Raw genomic sequence first — 25539 nt, 5'->3', positions numbered from 1 at the left:
TGAGCACATTCCCCACTGCCAACACACAGAGCCAACAAGAAAAGTCAAATGCTCCCATCCATTTGGGATTTGGTTTGCCTAACACACCCCTGCTGTCCCAACACACCATTATCAAACACAAAGCTGTAGTTCCAGCAACATCCTCCCTCCAGAGCTGCCTCAAGAATTTCTGTGGACTCCAGCTGCACCACAACAAACACCACGAGGAGGAAACACACACCCACAAATGCACATCCCTCCTTCCCAGAACAGGCACCTATCATCCTGTGGGTCAAAAGTTAAGCACTCTGCAACATTCTGACTCAGGGTAAAGCGAGTGAAAGTAGCCATTCCCAGCCTCAGAAAGTCCAGGAAAAGGGGAGGTTACTTTTGGAGGGCAGAAAATCTTAGGAACGTAAGTTTAGAATTTAGCTGGACTGAGCCTCTGCCTGTGAGCAGGAAAAGGTATTTTTGGGAGAAACTAAGCTGACTTTAAGCAGCTAACTCACAGGCTGGAGAAGGTGCATCCCCTCTTCTAGAAGCCCAAAAGGCCAGTGAGTATCCCAGCTCAACACCAGCACTTTCTGGCAGGCTTTGCCACGCTGTTCTCAAAGCTGTGATTTAAACAAAACTGCCTCTCACCAGTTAAAAATTGCTAATGTCAGGTTTAGCTCTCTTCCCTTTTAGTTGTGTATTTCACCCCAAATGTTCTCATAAACAGCTTTTCTACTTTGTGGAAAGCAACTCAGAATCTGCCCACTCTGCCAAGCAATCCAGAGGAATGAATTCCTTCTGGATCACATGGAAACCTGAGAGATTGGACCAAGGAAAAGAGACTTCTGACATTTCTCTTTAATTTAATCAATAAAAGACAAAAAGGAAAACAAACCAGAAACAAGTCAGTCCAGAATATTCATTCTTTTTAAATGGAGACCTTAGCCTACAGCTGAAACTACAACTGTACAAGGGGCAGGGAGCATTCAACTCTGATTTTTTCTGCAATGATTTAACAGTTTGCAAGGAGAACCCTAAAAAAGATTTTTGTTTAGATGACTTCTAGATAACAGGCTTTTTAGAACCATACAAACAAGGAGCTGTGTTTACAGAAGTGACAAGTCACCAGAGCAGAAACAATAGATGACAAGGTGAGTAAGAAGCATGGAGGAAAATGACGCAGAGGGAAGAGCAACACCCACAGGGTGACATGCGAGGGCCACTTACGCTTTTTCCAGAAACGCGTCCCTTGACATGTTCTGTGCCAACAAATTTGTTGCCAAGCTGAACACTTCATCTGACCATTCCTATGAGGAGAAAAAGTGAATACATGAGGCTCAGTTTAGAGGTTTACTGAAACATTGCAAAATATTTTTGAAAATTATGCTTTCAAAAAAAGGGTCTAATTAAAGCCCAAACTTGATTTTTCCAATTACAGCTTCTCACCTGTGAGACCTGATTTTCTCATCCTACAAAAAATATAAAGACTGTAACAAATTAGTTTTTTTCCCTCTTCCCAGTGTAAGGAAGAAATGCCACAGAATCATGGAATGGTTTAGGTTGGAAGGGATGTCCAGAAGGATCCAGATCCAGCCCCCTGCTGTGGGCAGGGACACCTTCCCCTAGACCAAGTTGCTCCACATTGCTCAAGTCCTTCCCTTGCACCCCTGAGCTTTCCCAGGTTCCCAGCACGACTGATCCATGATCATAATCTGAAGTTTTGACTTGTCCTGCTCTCATCCCTTGCAGGTCTCTCCCACAGCTTTTCATTGACAGCTTCAGTGTGTTTTTCCTTTCTAACCTGGTGTTTATTCACAATCTTTAATTGCAAACCTTTTTAATTACAACTGTGGTTTTGAATTGGCTTCATTTCACCCCATTAAAAGAAGGGAAAGAAAATAAGCAATGCCTTTGCAAATAATGTGATTTTTTTTGTTTGTTTTAGTTGAGAAAGCTTTTTGACTTTTGTTGCAAACTGAAGTTATGTTTCCTTTCAAAACAGTCCAAATCCAAAATTCCCACTGCTACACTCTGGGAAGTATTCCCTTCTCCTTGGCCTTTTCCTGAGGGAAAAAAAAAAAAAAAAGAAAAAAAGGGAGGATTCCATTCTGACAAAAATGGATAGGGATGGGAAGTGTCATTGACATTCAATGGAACAAATGTTCCTACATCACTTTGGAGCTTAGAGCCTGTTTTACCTAAAAACCCTCATTTTTCTACACAACCAGGTGATTGATTTGAGAAATTGGGGTTTTTTTCCATCATTTTTATATGTTGAGGTTTTTCCCTGACGTAATCAGACCTTGTTCCTGGTCTCACACTGCTGCTCCTGAGGAGGAGTAGAAAAGGCTGCCTTTTGATTTAGTGGCTTTGATGTCCTCCAGCTTTCAGATCCTGCACCCATCCCATTTATCACCTCACCCCTAAGCAACAGAGATAACACCTCTCCTCCTCTCCTGTGGCTGCTGCTTCTGGAAGAGAAACCTTCTTCCCTTGGACACACACTTGTTCTGGAGGCAAATCAGTGCTGCTCAGATAGTCCTCCCCTCAACCTTCTCGTGACCACTGCCATTTTTCTTCTTTAATTGTTTTTCCTTCTTAGGTCCAGTTTGAAAAAATCAGGGGTGTGAGAAAGCAGAGGAGGAGGAATTGGGTTCTTTAACACAACTGCTTTGCTGTGACTCTTGGAACAGAGAGCATATTAAGTGCAGCATCTGTTTTTCTTCTTGGCAACTCATTTTTCCAGGCTTAAAATAGGCTCATCTTGTAAACACTGCTTTGTTTAGGCACTAATAATAGCTGCTCAAACTTCTCCCTGTGACACTAGCGGCCACACAGATTAACAGCAACACAAAATATTATTTGGAAATTGAAAATATACTGGCTTTTAACAGATCTTGATAGACTGTTTTCATCTCGCTGCTTCTGCTGGGCTTAAAGCTGAAATATTTTGTATAAAACAGAAGTAGGGCGCTTCAAGAGTATCCCACAACCCCAGCTCTTCCTTTTCTTTGTCCAAATGCTTGTTGACAGGAATGTAAGGGGAACTCACTTATTATGTGCCTGTCACACACATTATTTATATAAGCAGTCTTGCCATTTGTTCCATTTTGTTCCTCTGCTGGCTTTTCCTGGCTCTCCAAAGCAATCCCATCATTCTTGCCAAACATTCTGAGGGCTACCTGCAGGCTGAGCCATTTCTAACCAGGTCACAAGGAACACTTGCTCATTGTCTCTCCCATTTTAGACCCCAGGCACCCCAGAGCCACAGCCAAAAAGCCAAGATGAGCGAATCTGCCAAGGGTCACATCATCTTTCCAGCCGCTGATCTGAACCCTTGGCAGGAGGGGGATAAATAAACAGCATTGAGGACAGAGCTTAGAAAATAAAGACATGCTTGGAACTGACTCTGCTGGGCTGTCACCAAGCTGTGAGTCAAGGTGTGCCTTGCAGCTTCAGCTACCAAATGGTTCCATTTCCTTGTGTTTGCTGCATGGCAGAGAGCAGAGCCCCCACTCCCAATTCTGCAGCAGTGATCCCAGCAGGCAGAGCATGGGGAGAGCGCTCCAAGGGATGGGAAGCTGTTCTGGGTGGAGAGAAAACAGCCAGCTGTGGGAAGGTTACAGCAGCCTCCCAATGGCCACGGGCGCTGCAGCCTCTGCACAGATGTGATACAACAGGAAAATATAAATCTGGGCTTTTTGAGAGAGGGCTGCAGCAGTGCCAACAAACCCAGCACCAATCCCTTCTGGGAGAGGAAAGACCCAGATTTCTGGTCTTCAACTCCAAGCAAGTCACATCCATCATGATAAGAGCTTCCTGAACTTGATCCCCTCCTGGCTCTGTCCTGTCATGCCAGTGCTTTTATCACTCCTGTGAACCCTGCTGACGAATAATTCCGCTGTTCAGTGCTTTGGCAGATAGCACATGAGCAGCAGCTTGTTTGGAAATGTGCTGCTCAGTGAAGTAATCTCTACCACTGCATGCATCAGGATACAATAAGACATTCAGTGCAACAGAAGAGATGAGACCTTTTTCATAAGAAAAGGCAGCACAGAGCCTTGAAAACACTTCCTTCATATCAGCCCTGAGCTATGTGTGAAGGCAAAGTTCCTCACACATTTCTTTTTGGTGGGAGGTTAAGAAAGCTGCTGAAACTCTACACTTTCAGAATTTTATTTAAAAAAACAACATATCAAATAGATGTGAATTTATGTGGCTTGCTTTAGCATTTTGTTCTACTGATCGAGCTCTTACATACACTGGGGAAGCTAGAAAAATAAAGATGTGTGCTGGAAAGAATAGTACAGCATGACTTGTGAATCATACTTGATGACATCATTTTACTTATGGAGGAATTCATCAGCTCTTAGTGATGCATTTTACCCAAAGCTCTCAAACCAAGGAGAAACAGGTTTCCTTGGGCTCTGGACAGGGCCTGCATGGCCAGGATTGACAGTGCAGAAAGGAGAGAGCTGAGGTGAGAGACACCAAGGAGAGTGAGAGGAAAGACATGGGAAAAATGAGATGTTCACTTTGGAGTCTGCTGGATTTGGGAACAGAGTGAACTGCTGTGGAGCAGAGGTTGATGGGTTGGAGTTTTTCATGTTGGGAATGGAGACACAGAAAAGGAGCATTTGCTCAGAACAGGGTTTGAGAATAAACCTCTGTTGCTTCTGCAGCAATCTGTGGATGATCCCAAATAAATCCTACCCCAGACAGGCATTCTCAAACGAGAATAAGGGAGCACTCTCTGAATGCTGCTTCCCTTCCCCACCAGGACACACCTTCCTGCCTGCCCTTTAGACCAGCCCTAATGAATTTCAAGCTGCATTCTTTTAACAAACCAGGCGCCCTTCAGCTCATCACTGATGTGCTTTAAACATCAGTTCCTTTCTCCTGGAGGAATGAACAATGTCAGCACACTGACATTCTTATTTAGTGCACCTGAGGCAAGCTGAATAACCTGAGACTTATATTTTCCTAATTCTCCCATAACTTGGCCAGTGGATGTGACAAGCAGAGATTGTAGCAGGAAAGGCAGCCCTCTGCAAAGGGAGAAAATTTATAAGGGAATAATTTTAAAAGCCTCATTAAGACCACTGCACTTTACTTTGACTTTCTCCTTAAGGGAGGTCTGATCAACACTTGCAACATAACTTGAAAAACAAGGTATGACAAATGAAGGGTTAACAAAAAAATATTCATGCACCGAAAAGGAATGAATGGGAGAGATTTCTATTGGCACTTGATTTCTCTGGAACATCAGAAGGGTCAGAATGTGCAAGTGTGGTGGTGAAAATGTCTCGTACTGACATTCCTCCCCAGAGCTCCCTGAAGAGATGATTTGTGCCTGATGTGCTTATTTATTACAACTTCTCTGAGTCACTGCGTGGGGCTCAAGAGACAATGAAGACCAAATCTTGGTTCTGGTTCACATAAAGTTGGTAAACAGGTTAAAAAGGGAGGACTTTTTAGATGCATTCAACAGTGATCAAAACTGTTTTGATTGAAACAATCAGGATATTTAACATGACCTCAAAGCACACACAGTTAATCTGCAATACCTTAAAAATTGCATCCCCAGCCCATAGTGCCCAAATGATCAAATATTAATTTATTTGCTCTATTGCATTTGTGAATAAAAAGGAAGACTCAGATTCTTAGTTACTCAGATAGTAGGAGTTACTCAAGATTTAGAGTAACCAAGCTTTTACAAAACATGATTTTATCAACTGTACTTTAAGGTTCCATTATCAAACAGAAAATAGCCCTAAAATATCCATTTCTGTGCTGTTTTAGCAAATAGATTGTGGCTCACCGACTGCTGGCTAGACAAGCAGGTGAAAAAGAAGGACATAAGCTTCTGATTTGGGTGATTTTCTTTGCTCCTTCATAAGGGACAGCAATTTCTGCTGGTAAAGCTTTAGCATACCTTTTCATTTGCCACCATAAACATAGCTCCTTTTTTTTCCTGAAGAGTTATTTCAATTGCTTTCATTTCTGCAGTGTTAAGATTTCTCACCCTGTAGAGCTCTGCATTTTCAAGTCTGAGAACAGCACTTCCCTCTCAGCTGTTCATGGACCACCACATACTCTTTCTGTTTCCATTCTTCTACGTCAAAGAAAAATTGGAAATCGTGTTTTTGCCAGTTGGCTAAAGAAGATTAGCAGGAATAGGAATCTGGCAAGCAAAAATGTTCCCTCCTTGCTGAAGGCTTTCATCCTATGACCTTTTTGCACCTGGTCTAACAAGCCCTGTTGCCTGTGAGGTGACAAAATAACTGCTTGCTGTTGTTAAATCACAGCAGGCTGCAGAGAACCTCATTTTAGCACAATCTAGTGAACTCCAGGATGTAAAAACACTCTGTGGAAAGTGTTCTGTGCATGGATGTCTGCAGGCTGGGATCAGAGCGTACCCATATGAGTGGAAGTGGAAAGAGGAGAAGCTTTGGAATGTCTGTTTGAAATAGATAAAGTAAAAGCTCCCACTTCATTAAATAGAACTGAACTGTAGAGAAATTGGAAGAAGGAAAAAACCCAAACCCAAATGTACTAATATCAGTGTAGTTTCATTCTGTGGGCTGGACAGAGGAAAGTGATGGACCTGCATGGGAGAAATACTTTTCTAAGGCAATGATGTTGACTATAAGGCTTATCAAGGGCTCTCAGAGGGCAAAATGTGATGCTGCTACTGAAATGTTGATGTGTGCTTGGGGAGCCACAGTGTAACCTCTCATTCCTGAGTTAAAATTTGTGTGGAGCAGTATTTTCACTGTGATTATTTGGGCTTTAGGAACATGTTCTGAACATGAGCACACTTATAAGCCATGGGTATAAATTTTGCTGAACAAACTTCTTGAAAAAAAAAAACAAACCCAAAACAAAACAAAAAAAAGATTGCACATTTCTTCTTGGGAGAAGCTCCAGAACAGAACTGTGATTCATTTCATAGCAATTCCCACTTTTAGCTCATTTATCCATATCTCAAAACACTACTTCCAAAACCTGAATTTGATATGACATATCTTCATCTATTGCTGGAGTCTGAGACACAGAGTGTGTGCCCTTGTCTCTGATACCTAGCTCTGAGATCCAGGAGAACACTGAATTTCCTATAACATGAAATTGATGGGCATGTTTTCATGCTGATACATAAAAACAACTGTTAAAGTTAAATAGGAAAGCTAAAAGTTTAAGTGTGTAGATTAGAGAGTTTTCTTAAGTCACTGGGTGAAAAAGTTAAGAGTTAAACTAGTTTAGAAAGCAAAAGACAAAATGGAGGATTTAGAGTGTTGTTTCTTCTCCTTCCTTCTTCTTCTAGAGATTTTTGGGTAATAGTAAGTGATTGGATAGAAAATGCTGCAGTGCAGCACACAGGTGAGACAGGTCATTAAGAAAAATAATATATGTGTCTATTGTTAATTGGATAAATATAAAAATAAAAAGGCTGCACAGTTTGGGGCCATTTTGTGCCTGCAAGGCCAAAGTGAGCCAAAAGAGCAAGATGAATTGAACTTGAGCAAAAGTCTGGAGAAGTCTGCCAATTTTTGTGATAACATCCTAAAAAACACAAGAAACAAGATCCTAGCAGGCTTTGGAGTTTTCTCCTGACCCAGAGAACTGAGATAAGCAGAACTCCTCATGAGGGAGTATCCTGAAGGAGCTCAGCCCAGAGAAGCTGAGAAATCCAAGTGTGAGAAGAAGCGAGGCAGAATCAAGAGAGAAAAAACAAATTAAATAAGTTGTATCTATCAGGTGTGTTACCTTTGCTATATCATCTTGGAATGCCACCAGGTTCAAGTAGGATATATTGACCAGGTCTGGGCCATACACAACAGTTATCATCCGATTTTCCAGCCGACCTCCCGCGTTCCCAGCATCCAGCAGCTCGCGCAGCTTCGGATCCTGCGGGTGAAATAACGACAAAATAATTAAAAACCTTTTGCAAATGTATGTAGGTGCAAAAATTAAAAATATTTCCATTTTGAAAATTTATGTTGTTTTGAACATTTTAAACATGTTGGTGCTAGGTTCTGATCTAGTTAATGACTCAATAAAATACTTCACGTTATTAACCCAGAATACAAAGGAAATCACTGCTGTAAATCCTCCTTTGAGCTCCATATTGGTGCTGTACAGACTCAGAGCTGTCCAGCTGATGGCTGCACATTGCTATTTTCAGTTATTTTGCCGCAGAAGTTAAGAAAACACAAACTGTGTTGCTTGTCAGAGCAACACAATCTGTCCAAAGGCTACTGTCCTCAGCAGAGACATTCCCTGTGATTTTAATGGATTTTAGATAAAACTGAAAATGAGAAGTTACTTTTTCCTAAGGAATTAAGAAAAATTCTGGAATTAACTTTCTTAAACGCTATGAAATGAATAATAGAATTTTAGCATAGCCCTCCTCTTTCTTCTTCATGTTCAACGGGTCATGTATTATTTAAATTATTAGTTATATTCCATTTAGATTTAGCTTTTAGCCTTTTTTTCCCCTCAGTTTGTATCCCATACAGAATCATAGACTCATGTAGGTTGGAAATGACCTTTCAGAGCATCGAGTTGAACTCTTCCCCCTGCACTGCCAAAGCCACCACTAACCCACGTCCCCCAATGCCACATCCACACATCTGTTAAACCCCTCCAGGGATGGTGACTCAACCCCTTCCATGGGCACCTTGTTCCAGCCTCGACAGAGTGACTACCCAACAATTCTGTGAAGGAAAGGCACACTCAATGATTTTTATCAGCTATTAATAGCCTGAACCTCAGCTTCATTGGCAACCTAAGTGTGTGAGTAAAAACCTCAGGTTGTTTGGTGACTCTCCTCATTTCTATTAGGCTGCAGCATTTCCAAGAAATGCACTCAGTGTGTTTGAAACAAAGAAAACAGCTCCTTGGCCTCACGGTGAAGTTTATAAAGACAGATGAAAAGCTGCCCTTCATGATTGGATTCAGCCCTTTGGAAAGGGCCCGTGTAATGTGAAAGCTCAGGTTTCCTAGAAGGCAAGACTGTCAAGTCTCCTACAAAAACTAAAAAATGGCCAGCAAATAGAATCCCTGTGGGATGACAGATGCTGTGTAGAGATCAAATTCTTTCTAAACTGACACAATAAATGCACTGCACTTTAAATTTCACTTTCCCGTGAACCTTCTCCCCGCACTGTCTGCATATGTTCAGTTTAGGGTATTCTTAATATTTAATAACTTCTTGAATAAGTATCTACATTTTCACCGACTGATACCAATTATATTTAATATAACAAGGTTAAGATGATAAAAAGGGCCATTTTTTATGGATCTTGCAGGAAATCCTGTACCAACAAGACATCAATCTGAAGGGCATCTCCTGATTGGTATCATATCTTCTTGGAGCCAATGGAGCCGTGTGTGTGTTCACCAAAACACTTCACCAGACTTAGGAAAACATTTTTGGAGCATGAGGTAGAGACTGAAAAGAAAGTACAAGGCTGTCTATCATAAATGCTGAGTCTCTTTAAATACTGGGTATGATGCCAAGTGTTACAGAAGAACAGACAGAATAATCCTATTTGAGGGCTCTGTAAATTGTGAATATCATTGTGCTCCGAAACAAAGATGGTTTCGTGGGTAAACAAGTTAATCACAGCCTTTCACAGGAGAGAAAAACAGGAGAGGGATACAAAAATAGTAGCTGTGTTTCAGAGATGAGGATTCAAAGGAGAAAGACAAAGAAATGGTATCATTCAGATCTGGGAGAAGAGCTAGAGAAATGCCCTGCAGTTGCTAAGTCAGTCATGGTGCATTACTAGATGGGTTCCTTTCTCTTTTATTTACAGGCTGGATGTTTCAAAGCTTTGTTTTATGTCTCTGGGAGATGAGAATCCATCTCCTTTTTACCCTCTACCGTTTCAACCCCCAAATCAGACAGATAAATGCCTCTGCTCAAGGGCCTGTCTGGGACCAGCATCATTCTTTGTGTGCTCAGACAGAACGGGATTGCCAATCTGCTTTCAGTCCCTTTCACATCATTGTCATTCCTCTCTCCGTCTCCCTGGCTGAACCTCCTGCTCGCAGTTCCGCTCCGCATGATGAACTGCAATCGTAGCGACAAAAGAAGAGAGAAGATAACCTTTTTCTTTCCTATTTACACTCGGCCAAGGGATGTCTCAGTGATGAATCACACTCCAGTTAGACTAAGATACGCATTAGCCACGCACCACAGAATAAAAAAAGAAACATATTTGAAATGAGATGGTTTTTTCCAAGCAAATTCATCAAAAGAGAAGTTATCTGGCAGTGGCTCACTTTTTACAAGTGCAAAGTGGCAAATCAAGCAATGTGAGTGTGAATTTGGTCACCCATACCAAAGATTGGTTTCACCAGGTTGTACAGGCAAGCAGTCAGACAGACCACCCTCTTTAGGTTGCTGAGTTTGAATGGATAAAATGTTGAATGTCTCTGTCCTGTTTAAAACTTGTCTAGCAAAGTTTGAAGCACACAGTCCATTACAGCAGTGCACTGTCCAGCCACCATCCAGCAGCTGTTAATAAAGGGAATATACCACGTGTCCTGGGCTGTCTCAGTGCAACCTGCTGTGGCCTTCACAGACTCAAAATACATATTTTAATAGCTGTTTTTTAATATTTTTTTTAAAATTTATATTTTTATGTTCAGTGCAAGAGAATAATTTTGATGCTAACATGATTCATACCCTTGTTGACCCCTGCCATGGGTGTTATTTGCCCTTCTGGGGTGACAGATGCACTTGTCAGTGACAATGATCTAGGTCAAGATTAGTGCTTGGATCTCAAGTTCTCAGATAGCAAAGCCCACCACCAGCTCCCACATTCCTCATGAACAGCTCTGCTGCAAACAGTGCTAAAGAGATGAGCAAAATATCCTTTATCAACATCTTGAAGACTATCAGTGCTCTATGAATCAAAGCCCTTTTGAAAATGTCAGCAGGTTTTCCTGCGGAGATGGCAGGAAAGCACATGGGAGGAAAAAACCAAACCAAGCAGCAAGACCAAACTGAGCTTATTTTATGTAAATTGGATTGCTTTGATTAAGGTAATTCCATTTTAGGGAATGACACTGACAAGCCTGATGCTGGTTGGGGCTGTGTTTCATACATTGGCTCCCAAGTGGTCAGATTGGGTTTTGGGATAAGCTCTTTACTAGACTGGGGTCTAATCAGCAACACATCGAGCTCTTTGATGGACATTCAGAACAATTATACTCATTTAATATTGCTTACAGTAACTTTTGGAACACCTGAGCTGCTGAAGTTTGGGAATACACCCATGGGATGGCAAATAAACAGCAGCCATTGGCAATACCCACATAACTCATTAAAGTCCCCTATGTAGCTCAATATTTTAAGTATTTGATGTTCTCTTTTGCTTCTTCCAGTCAAAAGAACCAGGGACAAGCTTGGTTTTCCCTTTCCACGGGAGTCTGGTAGGAGCTTCAGCTCAAGGACTGGGGGTGCCTAAAGACTGCCCCAGAAATAGGTCAGGAAAATCAGTGTTTGGATGGGACAGTGCTTGAATTCCCAGAGGGAGACAGAATTTGTGAGCAGGCAAATATGGAGGAGGTGATAAGGATGGTGTTGGCAGCACAAAGAGCTTTAGAATCTATCAAAAATCAAATTAGTCATGTCAAATTGAGGCAGAGATTGGTCAGAGGATTACCTGCTCATTGGACAAAATCTTCCCTATTTGGTTGTGCTGTCTTGGGAAACTTATCAAAGAAAATATACCTTAAATCAATGAGAAATAAAGAGAGAATAGAGAAAAAAAAATCAGAAACATAAAAAAATTAAAAATTAAAAGCTCATGGGAGTCCTACCATTTTCATGAACAAAGTAATGACTTTTTGTTAGAAACCAGGGTCCTGTAGGCAGATGGATAAAAATAGATTGCAGACTTCCCAAACTTTCTCATGCTGCATTTCCTTTTCACTGGAAATCATAAGAATAACACAGAGGCACCTCAGCCACATTACAAACCCTGCTTTCCACCGTGATTTGTGTTATTCAAATGTAGGTCTTAACCCTGAAATCCCAATTAGTGTATGCTCTGCACAGCACAGCAAATGCCATAACATCTTTTATTAGTACCACCAGCTCCTTAAACTTTTTTTACTTCTGAAAACCTGCAACACACCATCTGTCTGTGGAAACCTGGTTTTTTCATACACAGTTATAAAAGGCTGCCACAAGGTTCTGTGGCACTCAAATGCTGATTCCAACACACCAGGGAGCAGCAGGTCAGCTCCCTTTGCTTACTGATGCTTCCCAAAGCAGCAGCACCATCTCAGAGAGCACTTTATGCTCCCTTTAAGAAGGAAAAAAATCTGTCCAGTGCTAAAGATGTTCCTGGGGTTTGATAGTTACAGATAATGGGATGGCCAAATTGGGTGATTATCAAGAGAATCAGAATTTCTTGGGCAGCTGGGACAGATATTGTGAATTTTGGGTGAAGACATTAATTTACAGAGCAAAAACTCTTAAAACTATTTTACAGAGTAACACAGTGCTTCAGAATTCCCTACATTGTAACTATCACAGTCTGCATTACTACCTGTAACTATCACAATCCCAAATCTTTGTATTTATGTCCTGATAACTTCAGGAGAGATTTTAAACATTAAAAAAAAGGCACAGATTCTCATCTTAGTTTTCTGCTCATCAAAGTGAGATTTCCAAGCATTCAAAAGTGCATGTATATTTTTCTAGATCTTTATGTATCCCAGGAGATGGAATATAGAGGAGGAAAGAAGCATAATTAGCTAGCTCCATATGCAGAGTTTTCCAGGAAAGACTCGAGTTTGAGGCTTAAATTAAACAAAGAACCTTGCTAAATTAGGACTTTATATTGTGACTCCATTGAAGGCAGAACTCCCACAGATTTCCTACAAATAGAACGTCTCATCTTCAAGAATTCCTCATTACAGAATGTTTATCAACAAAAATGTATATATATATGCATATATATATATATATATATATAGATAGCATAGATATCTCATATATTTGGCCCTGATTTCAAAATACCAGCTCTTAACACTTTACACAGCAGGTAAGTTGCTGGTTATGGGGCAGTAAAATAGGAAACAAGAAGTGATTCCTAAAATCAGACCACTTACCACTGTGGCTAGCTAAGGACTTCAGCTGAGTTCCCAAGCCTCAGCAATGCTGTGGTGACCCAACCAAACTCCTCAGTGCAAGCTGCCCAGACCAGAACACCCCAACTAAGGATAGGAATTGCTTTCTAAGGCTCTTAAAATGATTTTGTATCATCTGTGGCACCTGAAGCACATAGCTCTGATCTTCCAAACTTGTTGGGTCCATGATGGTTCCTAAGAGTTGCTTCTTTATGTCTGCACCAGCCTGACCCTCAGATAAAAAATGTCCTTTTTAACCAGCTGAAATTCACTGCTAACAATCCCCACACAGATTTCACAGCTGGTTCAAATACCCTTCGTGTCACACATCACTAAGAGCTTCCCATCAAGTGCATCAACAGACTCATCCTTCAAAGAAATCTCTTTTCTCTCCCTCCTTTGTTGAGACCAAAGTCAAAACTCTAAGTTTATCTTTCAGCAATCCCTCTGACTGATTAAGGAGAGTGTCCATACATGGGAATCACATCTGCAGAACTCAGTGACAGGATTTTGTCTGTCTTAATGACAGTCATGTGAAATCTAGACTCCAATTACTACATCAAAAATATTCAAAACAGTGTTCTCCAAACTCTCTTCCATTACACAGAATACACAGGAAGTTTGATAGTTAAATGGATTTATTTGTATCAAGTTATCCTTACCAAAATCGTTATCATTAAACCAGCAATCTATTTAGCCCAGTAAACACTCCAGTATGGTTTTAATACAAATAATGTCTTCACACATTTCACAAAAGAGTATCAGATCAAGATATACCCAAAATATTTGCAAATAAATTTATCCTCCTTTCTAAGGTTTCAGAATGGATTCCAAATTTGGCATGATATCACCATAGCTACCTATGCACAGAAACAGAGCCAGGTTCTTGTTTAAACACCCAAGTCATCCAGACATCATTTCTGTGCAAACCAAGTCAGTGTGCACAAAACAAGAGGAAGTTTCCTTAAAAAATAATCTCAATCATCTAAACTGGTCTCATTTTGACCATCTGCTCAGTTAATAGAGTGAAATATTTCTGACATATAACTCAGCATGAGGTAAAAGGAGTCAGAAATGCTTTAGTCAGTCCCTGGAGAAGGAGATCCAAGGCATCCACTGACTTCCTACAGATCTGGTACATGCAGCCATCCCAAATACCTCAGATGCAACTGAAATCCGAGGGCTGTTCTTCCCACAGGTGTTATCAGGGAGGACAAGATGCCATAAATCACACCTCGAGCAGTCAATGCTAGTCCAGAACAATGGCTGTTTTTCCTAAAATAGCTAAATCCAATTCCATGCTTGAAGTAAGAACATCGATACATCAAGTTTACCAGGACCAGGCTATGAAGAAGAGTGAAGATACTTCTTTTTCTGTGATTTACAACTTTTGAGGAAGTGAGAGCTTAATATGTATTTTTTCTTTGGCAAAGGAATAAGAGGGAAGCTGATGTCTGCCTGTACAAATGAACTTTGGAAAAGTGAGGCCTGTGTCAATAGGCATTTCCAAATACAATTCTAACTTTGAGCTCTGAATATGCAGGATGAATTCATGCTGACTTTCTACAATACCCATGCTGCAAGACATGGATTATTTAAAAACATAAAACGTGATAAATTAGTATTTTTCTAACACTTAGGGACACCCCCCACAAAAAATCAGCCAGTCCTATGTCAGTCACCACATCAGGAGGACAGAATGCAAGCAAGCTGGAGGGAGCAGCTGATGTGCTGGACAGCCAGGCTGACAGGACACTTTTTAACCTATAATTTTCAATGGCACCACCATCTCTGTACCAGATGTGCTGCAAAAAGTTTACTGGGGACAACACCACAAATTCACTGGTTATTCAGTGCTAGTTTTGGTGAAGCTACTACTTAAAATACAAAATCAGACTGATTTCTGGGGGAAATGGGGAGAGATCCCCAAATGATATCTATGCCATACACAGTGAAACCAGGATTTGATCTGAAATACAAACAGAATTAACTGGATGTGCAGAGGAAAAACCCAGGGACAAAACCACGGCCACCTCATTCCTCTTTTTCTGACCTTTCTCACAGTTCAAGTGATCCAAATCCAGCTTCCCTGGGTCTCTCATGCTCTAGTGACAGAACATTAAGCAAATATTCAGCCTGGATTGGTTTTTTTTAGTTTTCCATCCTAAGGTTCATATTTTTCAAGATTTTTTTTTTTCCTAGGTTCATGGTATTTGAGTTTGAAATTGTTTGGAAGACTGTGTGTTCTAACAAAAAACAAGTGACAGTATAAACCATCTAAGTAAAATCAGACCAAATGTGGTGTTTTTCAGTGCTTTTGGATGTGGTTGTGATTAACTTGAAAAAACTTTACATCTCACAGTTTAAATCTTAATTTAGATGTCAACTCTGTAAAGGTGAAATACCAAGCAGCTACAACCATTCACAACTTTCCTCTAGGTGTTTTCTAACTTGCAGTTTTTACCAATTTTTATCAGCTGCAGATGGCTCATTATTTTAAAGATGACCTTTAAACACACAAACTTCCCTTCCCTGCTTTTCCTTCCCCAAAATTCCAAAATTTTTCTTCAATTTAATTTTAAACGAAGAGATGAACAGACAGTGGTGAAAAGAAACTCATCTCATTTTCATGTCACTTTTATGAACTCATTTTCTTTGGTCTGTATGAGACTATTGAAAAACCTATAAAAAGTCTTTAAATGAAATGATTTCTACAGCAACTTGCACAGCACCTAAGGGCAGGAATAGCTGGAACAGCAGCTTAATTTTCACTTATCTATAAATCTCACATGCATTGTTCTTCCAATTCGGAATTGCTATGTATTTTATTTTAATAGGGTTACTTCAGAGGTTGAGGTACAATCAGCTCTTCATTTATCTGGCATTTATAAAAATCTGAGATGCTTGAAACGAGCTGAATGGGAGTTATTGTGGGAAGCCCACCACGCTGCTCTGGAGTGCTCCACGAGGGCTGCAGAACAATCACTTGCATTATAATGCATCGTTTTGCTTTTTAGCTGGTGGAAATGTGTACAACCAGACGGTCTGAAATGCTGAATGCACCAACCACCCACCCCACACAAACAGAACAGATGAAACACAGAAAGGCAGAATTGAAAACATCTGACTAACGAGCTGCTTATTATTGCAACATTTCAGACACAGTCATTAGCAGAGAAAAAAACCCAAAAAAGCTCAAGAAAAGAGCCTATGTGCCATGCCAGCAATATTTTGTTCTCTCTTACCTGAGAAACACATTTTGGTATCATTTTTTCAAATTACATAGTTATGTGGGATGCTTAATGCTAAAGGTTTCAATTTACCTGATTTTAATTATTGTAAACACTCACTGTTCTCATTACCTTTAAGTATTTAATTCTAGGAACCTCATCTGCAGCGTAGGAAAGAAAAATAAACCATTGCAATGATGATGCAATGAGAGCGGATATTGTTTCCCTCTTGGGCTGTAGCAAATACTCAGCTCCTGCAAATCAGCCTGTGAGCTCAGAACAGGCTCCTAATGACACATCTAATTAATTATTAATGGCTAATGATGAGTAGTCCTACGCTGTCACATGTCACCAAACCTGCACTGCACCTTAGTTCATACAAGTCAGAAGCAGAAGTACATGTGGACACTTGGCACCTACAAATTGGTGCCAAATTAGCAGCACAGATGAACTTATTCCCTGCAGATCTTGATGGAGTTGTCCTGGTTCCTGGTGACAACCCAGCTCGATGGGAATCGGAGCCAGGGTATCACAAAGTCAAGGTACTTGACTCTGAAAATCCACAAAATCATCTAAAAACTACATGGCAAAATCATATGGCAGATGCCATTGCCTCAGAGGGCAAATAGAGAAAAAGTAATGTAGAATAAAAAACTAATTAAGATTCCTTTTTAAAACTTCAATTTACTCCAGAGAGGAAGATTTTCTCTAAGTACATTTTAAATTTTAAAATAAGTATCTACAAGAAAAAAAACCCCAACTAGAAATAGGTTCCTGGTTTAGAAGACAACATGACTACTGAAGGAAGAAAAAAAAAATAAGAAAAAAAATAAAGGAAAATCTACAAGGAGTATGAGTAAGAACCACAAATATGTTTTGCTGGCTGAGGAGAGAGAGACAACAGTGAATAAATGCAGAAACTGGATTTGGGTGGTTTAATGAGATTAATTTCAGCACCTGTAAGAGTACAGGAAACATGTTCAGTCACTGCTAGGAAAAGGACATCCAAACACTGATGTCTCTGGCAAGCAGCTGCAGAGAGGAATTCTTCAAGGGATGCCATGGACATTATTTTAAGGCATTGGTTTTGTACTCCACACTTTTGAGAACTAATTGAAGAAAGGAACATTAAAAGGGTGGCTGGATCAATTTTAAACAAGCTTGAAGAACACAACACATCAACTTGGAGAACAGTGCTGATGTAAATCCTGAGTATCACGTATTTGTGAGCAGCCAAACAATGTGAGAACTCCAAGACATGGAAGAGGAAAAATCAGTGCAAGCAGAAAGTGATGGAAATGGTCCCAAAAAATCCAGATGCAAACTTCTCAGTGAGTAGTTTTGGGCATCTGAATTATTCACATGTGTTCTGGAACCAAAATTCACTCATAAATACAAGTTTCTGCCTATACATCCAGAGACACAGAGCATTAAGACAACTGCACCAATCTTGGTCCTTCAAACTTCTCCATTTTCATCACTTTTGCTCTCTAAAAAGCAGAGAGTTCTCAGTGAACACCTCTGATACCCATGGATGGCTCTTTTCCACAGCAGAAATAATTAAACTTGGGGAAAGTGCAAGGAGACAAAGGATATTTTTCATGTTCATCTAAAAAAACATGTCCATGTTTTTTTCTGTGAAAAGAACTTGCTAACACTTTGTGGGAAGTTCAGAGTTATATACTAATGCAGTACAGAATCAGGAAAACAGGAAAGCTAAAATTTAAGGCATCACCTTAATTCAAAGAGGTTCACCTGGACTTACAGGAGCTGAGAAAGGGTAAAAATTGGCAGAGAAAGTTTAACAGTGATTGATTGTTTTTAAAGCTCTTTGTACAAATGGTGGCAGCTTGCAAAGAATTCAATTTCTTACATTTAGAAGGTAGATCAGAACTTCTTTTCCTAATTTCACTTACTAAGTGCCAGACGGACTCCCAGTTATCCAAGAATTTAATGAACTAAATCCAGCCATTTAAGGCTGTTTCATCTAGATAAGAAGCTTTCCAACATGAAGGATAAAACAGCCTTAAAGGCAATGGAAAATAAACCACACTTTGATGTGTATAAACTACCCAAGCAGTTAATTTTCAATTATAAAAATCAAATTTTAGCTGGGGGATGTCAAGTAAATAGGTTTGGCAGGAGAAAGGAGACCAGAAGGGAGTAGAGGAGGCTGGAACAGTCCTGCACAAACTCCAGGCCACACTTTGTGCTCCCCCCTTTCCCAAGGATCCCCAGTGGAGCACTTGACTGAGCAAAGCTATGAACTCCAGGGCTTGACCAAAATATTTCTGAAAGGTTACAAAGTCCAATGTTTTTTGAAAAGGAAATTAAAAATATTTTGTGCACATAAGACTATGGCACTAAGGGCATGCTTTCTCCAGCTGGATCCCTTCCAATGCATCCTTGGGAAAACAAATAGTTAGAATGGACACAATTTGGAAAGGGATATTCTGCAAATATGAGAATATTCTAAATGTCACTTCCCCAAAACAACATCATTTGACACTGGGTTTTAAATAAAGATGCATCAAACCTTGCTGTTCTCAAGTTCTTTTTCCCCCCCCATCCTTTAACAGGAAATGAGGAGACAAACAAAACCCAGTCATCTCTTGTGATAAGAGAGGTGGAAAATCCTGAGTCTGTGTCTTCATTTCCTCCCTCTGTAAACTGAGCTTTTCTCACTTTTGCTTCTATAAAATTCACAGAATTTCTTTTTCCTTATATTCTGATCAACTGCTCTTGCCTCACTGAGAGTATTAACACAGCAGAAGTATTTTTTTTTCCTTTGAATGATTTTTATGAAGAAGAATAAATGTATGCTTCATACTTACACATCTGAATAAGCTCTGAAGTGATGAAGCACAAAACCTCATTGCATTCACATGAGCAGAGTTAAGAGTTTGCCTTTGAAAAGCCACCAGAACCATCCCCACCCTGGCTTACAGCAGGAGGAGATCCTGCAACAGAAAATGGCACGATGCCCTTCATGCATTTATACCTCCTGGAATTTAAAAGCATCGAGATACACCTGGATAATAATTCTGCCAGCGTGCCAGTGCTTCCCACTGGCCACTTCAGAAGCTCCTTCATCCTGCAGGGAATTTGGGAATGCTGGAGTTTGGCCATCCCCACCAAGCAGCTGGAAGGATGCTGTCACACCATCTACACCTCTCTATATGTTTATTTCTTTATTCCAGTGCCCTCCAGAGCAGCATCTCCTACCAGCACTGTTGCTGAGGTGTTGCTGTAGAATTTTCCCCTCTAGATTTCAATGTATAACATCTCCCAAGGTGACTCAAGAGGTGATGCCTGCGTTCCCTTGCTGTGACAAGCGACATCCCTTAGGTCAGCTGAACATTTCAGCACCCTTGGAAGAGAATGAAGGAGCCAGTTTCAATTCTGTGGAGGTGTGTGTGGCTGACCACGGTGTGGACACAAAGCCTTTCTGTAATTCCCTGTTCTATTCAACTTTTCTTATTACAGGAAGCTGAATCCCAACAGTGCTTTGAAGAAATCTCCCAAGCCTGTGAAATGGGACTTTTCCAGCAGAGCTGCCTGGACTGACAGTGACCCCCAAGCCCTGCAAACCAGGTGAACTCACCCACAAACCAAACAAATCCTCTACAGATAAAAACTCTGTGTGTAATGGATTGGTACTATAAATAGGGAGATCAATAGTGCATGGAGTCAGCCTGAATGCTTAAATTAATGATTCCCCAAAATAGCAGCAAGACAAGGCCACGTGGTACATGCTGGCACCTACCTGAAACTACAGTGTGAGCAACACAGGGTCAAAATCTTCTAAGAACCCCTTTTTCCTCTTTTCCATATCAGTTAGACACTTAAATAGGTTAGGATTTATTTGCTCAGTAGGCTTATTTGAAAAAAAAAAATCTGTAATCCTTTCAGAAAAATGTACATTTTTTACATACATACCTTAACAAAGTTATTTTTTTAATATTTCTGTGACATAATTTATATTGGCACCACCTTCTGGTTTTAGTCTTTATACTCTTTATACTCTTTTTTTATGGTGGTGGTGCTTGTGGCATTTGCCACTTTCTGTGGCTGTGCAAGCACAACTAACAACAGGGAGTAAATCCTCAGTAAATTTTTTAAATGTCTGCTTTGATTTTGATTCTTATCAGAACTCATAACTAAGCTCTTGGAGGAAGGAAACAACAGGATGTTTTGAAAGAGGGATAAATGTAACATTGGGAAATGCACAATTTGGGCAGGAATAAAAGTACAGCCTTACACCTTCCCCTGGAAAAACAACCTGTGCCAATAAAACACACAGTGAATGGAAGTGTGCTTGAGCAGCATCTGGGCAGCATTCCCAGCAGAAATTTATTTCTGGCTTATCAAGTTTCTAATCAGTTTTTTAAACCAGGCTGCTGAATAGGTGTAAATCTCTTGAATGGTAGGAAATTCACTATGGAGACAGAAACTTTGAGGCTGCAGTGGATTTCATCTACCCAGAAATCTGACCTCTGAGACCTTTAACTGCAGCTCTGATGAGATATTAAAGGAGCTTGTCCACAACCAGATTGTACTCATTATTCAAATGGATTTAAAAGAAAAATTAAAGACCACAACTAAACAAAATTTTTTAACCCCCCACAAAGAAACAAAAAAACAACTAAGAAAAAACCCCAAACTAGAAAAACAACCAAAAGAGCCCCAATTTACCACTGCTGGGATTTTCAATATTAATACAAAGGAATGGAGAAATTTAAACTATAGTGGAGAAAATTTAAAAAAATATAGAAAGTTTATAGAAAGTTGGGGCACCTGACACAAATAAAGGTACTGCTCTCAAAACAGTCTGCTAGAACCTTTATCAAACACACTTTAATGTGTTTAATCACTTAGCACCTTTAGAGGGGTTACACCCTAATCTGATACTGCTTTTCCCTGGCAGCCCTAAAGAAAATCAAATTTCCATGTATTGGGTGAGTCTTTGCCTCAGTACCTGATCTTTTCTCTTGCCATTTGAAGTTTTGTTTGCTTTTTCCATGTGTAAAACGTATCTGCTGATATCCTCCACATCTTCTGTCAAGAGTGCTGTGATCTATAAAGCTGGAAAGTGCCACCCAAGGTCTGGATTTGTTTGACACCTTCCAAGGAAAAGCTCCACTCTTCTTGACAGATCTAATATCTAATAATATCCTCCTCCATCTTCCTGGCAGTGCCTCCTGTAAATGCTGTTTTCATTTCTTTAGGTTTTGTTCTTTGGATCTCACTCAGCCTTTCTGATGTTTGGGGTAATAAATGCACCCACATTATCCTTCTCAGGAGCCAAAGAAAATCATGGCTCAGTTCTCAGCTGTTGCTCTAAGACTGTGAGGGGAACACAATTCCAGAGAGATGGAATTTTTAATAACTCCCAGTTATTTAGTGTTACATGGTAACACCTGAGTGACCTCCTTCCCCTGGACACCCCACTGGGTTCAGAAGGTTTGGCTCAGATCAAACCCTGGTGGTGCCCCAGGGAGATTCTGCACCTTCCTTCAGAAACTTGGAAGTGTAACTGCAAAACTGATCTCAGCTAACTTTGTGATGAGCAAAAAGCTGACATCTCACACCTTAAAAAAACAAGGAAAGGAAAAAACACTTCCATGGACACAACAAACATGAGTTTGCTGCTGCCTCTCTTGAGACCTTCTGCAAGATCCTACCCAGACAATGATGTACAAAAACAAATACTGAAAAACAACTTCCTATTTTTTTTAAAGCTCGGAGCAGCTCATTGTGCTGTTTCCCCTCAGATCAAGTGTCAGCAGCAGCAGAGCAAATACCTGACCAGAGCATATTTTATTAGATCAGCTGTCAGGCAAATTCTCTTTTGCCTTAAAAAAAACCACCAAAAAACACACAAAAAAAGAAAAAAAACCACCAAAAAACCTAAAACCCAAAAATGGCCACACTCCCACAACAGTAATAATAATAGTAGTAATAATAATAGTAATAGTAATAAAAATAAAATAAAATAGCAAAATGGTACCGACTTTTCTGAGCAGGTTAAGGTTGCTTAAAAAGCATCCAAATACTGAATTAATTCCATTAATGGAAGTACTATGCAAGAAGACTTAGGAGATGCTGAATCTAAGACAGGAAAGGCTGCACTCAGGACTTGGGGAGTAAAAAGCATTTGGGATAAGCTCTGCTGGCACACTCCCAGAAGCTGTGCCAGGGGGAACACAGTGTTAATGCCTTTGAATAATCCCACTGACCGGACCATGCAAAGTCCCACATTCCTAAAACAAGAAAGAAAAGCAGATGCTCACAGAATACAGGAGGAGTTAAATAGGTGTGGGCTGCTTTAATGGGATGTCCTTGGGACAAAGCCTGTCCATGGATGCTGCAGTAATTAGTTAATTAAGCAATACTAAATCAAACCACCAAGAAGCAAAATGATGCCCCTTCCTCCTTGTGTTTCCATGGATTCCTCTGATGATCTTTAGTGGGAGCTCTGCAGAAGAGGGGCATGAGCCAAGAGATGAGGGTGATGGGCTGCAGTTTATCCCCACATTTCTGGTCCAACCCCCATCCATGGTGGGAGCAAAACTCTGGGGCAGAACCTGACCTGAGGCACCTGAGCAGCCCTGGGGAACTCAGTGCACTGCAGATTGATGAGGAGCGTGCCCACAAACTTCACTTTGGGTTTGTCTTGCCTTTTTCAAGGACTTCAATTACATTTACAATTCCTCTTTACACTACAGACTTTCATATGAAAAAAAGAGAAAAAACAGGTGGTTTTTTTCTTGCTCTGATGTATCTGTTTCTGACATATTTCTTTTGCCAAGGTGTGACATTTTAACATGGGCTTACAAAGAAAGGAATTTAGAGAAGGGTACAGATTTTTGCAAGAGCTCTCCTTTTGCAAAAGGAGCTGAAAATAAGCCCTTAAAATCTTTGAAGAATTTTATTGCTGAGGCACAAAATACTGGAAAAAACCTGATTATTCTTCAGGCAATAGAAAAAAAATTAGTAAGTGGCTTTGATATTTATAAAACAATGTAGACAATGTCACTTGCTTTTACCTTTCCAAGCCTTTTTCTAAATACTCAGACTTTGAAGTAGCAAGAAGCCTCTCCATATATTCAGACACAAAAAAGAGAAGTATTTCCTAAGAGAAAATTAAATGTTTTCTGTTAACTCCTGCTGTCTGGGCAGAAAGCAGCAGAGAAGGGGATGGGGAAGAAGTCTCACACACCTGAGACAGTTTTTCCAATTAGGACATTTTTTAAGATTAATTTTTGACAGTAGCTGCCAGTTGCTCACCTGAAAGTCTTTCTCAATCTCTCTGGACCTTTTCTTCCCATTAGTCTTTCTTTATCACTAATTCTTACCACAAAAATTCTTCCTTTGAGAGAAGATATCAATTCTGAAATTAACTTTATGAGAGAAAACGGTGAATCTTAGATACCACCATCACCTATAGTACCATGGATGTAAATATCAGCAATTTAAAGCTTTCAGGGTGATGTTTCTTCCATATTTTTTTTTTCTTTTTACCTACAAGAGATTCTTCCTCTGCTGTATTTTAGTTCTTTTTTCTTCAAATTTCTTTTGAGAGCCCCTACATACTTGATTTTCCTGGATCATTGTTTCAGCCCATGTGGCTCTCACTATATTCTGTCTTCTGTGAATTTCAGCAGCTGACATCTTTAATTTTCTCTGGTTGAAAGGAAAATTAAATATACACCATTTAATCAGCCTACATATGCTCCAGTTTTCTTTTGTCCTAACTGTTAGGGTGTAATAGCTCGGGTTTTATTTGCTGTTAACAGGCTTGTAATTGTTTTTGATTAAATAATACAGTGTTTGTTCAGCTCTGCAAAACAGAAACGCATAAAAATACAAGTTTTGTGTACAGCCATTATATGGGATAAAGAAGGGTTCAGCAGCTAAGTGCTCCTAGTGACTATCAGATTAAATCAGTCTATTTATTGAAGTTCTACAAGGAAATATGAATTTTAAAGTATTCCATCAAAGTGTACCAAGTTGTTAGAATGCCATTTGCTGTTATTTATCCACGCTACTGCACCTCAGTCTTTGTTTAACGCTCCTGTAGTTCCATGCTCACATCACTGTCAATCCCAAGCAGTCAAAAAGCCGTGAGTCACCTCCCTTTCACTGGAATCAGCTACTTAAAATCCAGGAGATGCATGATCACTGTTACTGCTGCCATTGAAAGAGCCCAGATGATTACCTTGGGCTCAATCTTTACCTGCTGGACACCTAAAATTATAGGAAATGAACTTAATTTCATGGATAAGAGAACTGAAGTGCTCGAATGTTTAATGACCTCGGAGCAGGAACTTGGAAACACAATTTGTAGCTCACAAAGATGCACATACCTTTACAGTTTTGCTCCTGTTTACTGAAAATACTGAACAGGAAAGCCAGACATGAACATGAAAAAGGTAATAAATACCTTGAGAACACACCTGCAGCATTATTATTATTATTGTTGTTATTGTTATTACAATTTTACTGCAATGATTTGCTGTTCAGATTTTGCATAAAGATATTTAGGAATCCGTTCCAAAATTCTATTTGTGGTTGCTTTTGACACCATACAGAACTGCTGATTTTTCTATATAGGTGACAGCAAATATATATATTAAACAGCAGAAATTTAGCATCTCAAAAGAAATTCAAAGGTCTCTCTGGTGTGAGAAACAGCATTAAAACTAAGCAATGGAATTCCTCATTAGATAGCCCATAACACAAGCACAAGAATAGAAAACTTCTCATTCAGTAAACCATATGTCCCTAAAAATACCTGGCCTAGCACCAAATTATCCAAGGTGCAGTTCTCAGGCTTTCTTCCCCAGCACAGCAATTATGCCTCCATTGTACTCTAATCTCTTATTTTTAGCAATGAATGCATCCATACAAAAAGCTGATTAACTTCTCATCAGCATCTGGCACAGCACAGGCTATTCTTTCACAGGTAACCAAAAGCTGCCCCCTGTTTTTTTGCCAGCAAAAATGGTCCAGTGAGCAATTTAGGAATATTTATCCCAGGCACAAGATTGTTCTCCTGTTAACACACTGACGTATCTTGAGATTAAATTGTAAGAATAAATTTCAGCTCCTGAATGGTGAAAAGGTTTTGTGTGGAGCCTGCACGCTGCCTCCCTTCCCTTTGGCAGGATGCCTTTACAGA

At 40.0% G+C, this 25539-nt stretch overlaps 1 protein-coding gene across 2 annotated transcripts in view; it reads right to left on the bottom strand.

Annotated features, from left to right (window-relative positions):
* PLCB1 (phospholipase C beta 1) overlaps nucleotides 1-25539 on the bottom strand; it is a 331414-nt gene that overhangs the window by 129648 nt on the left and 176227 nt on the right. For both annotated transcript variants that reach the window (XM_015620526.1, XM_015620527.1), the window contains exons 4-5: nucleotides 7741-7881; nucleotides 1201-1280 (exon numbers count right to left, since the gene is read on the bottom strand). In XM_015620526.1, coding sequence (XP_015476012.1) covers nucleotides 1201-1280; nucleotides 7741-7881 — 221 coding nt within the window. The remainder of the gene's footprint in view (nucleotides 1-1200; nucleotides 1281-7740; nucleotides 7882-25539) is intronic.

The sequence above is a fragment of the Parus major genome, chromosome 3 (assembly GCF_001522545.3).
Source record: "Parus major isolate Abel chromosome 3, Parus_major1.1, whole genome shotgun sequence".
Lineage (NCBI taxonomy): Eukaryota > Metazoa > Chordata > Aves > Passeriformes > Paridae > Parus > Parus major.
The sequence above is the reverse complement of the archived record's forward strand: the minus strand, read 5'-3'. Positions and strand labels throughout refer to the sequence as shown.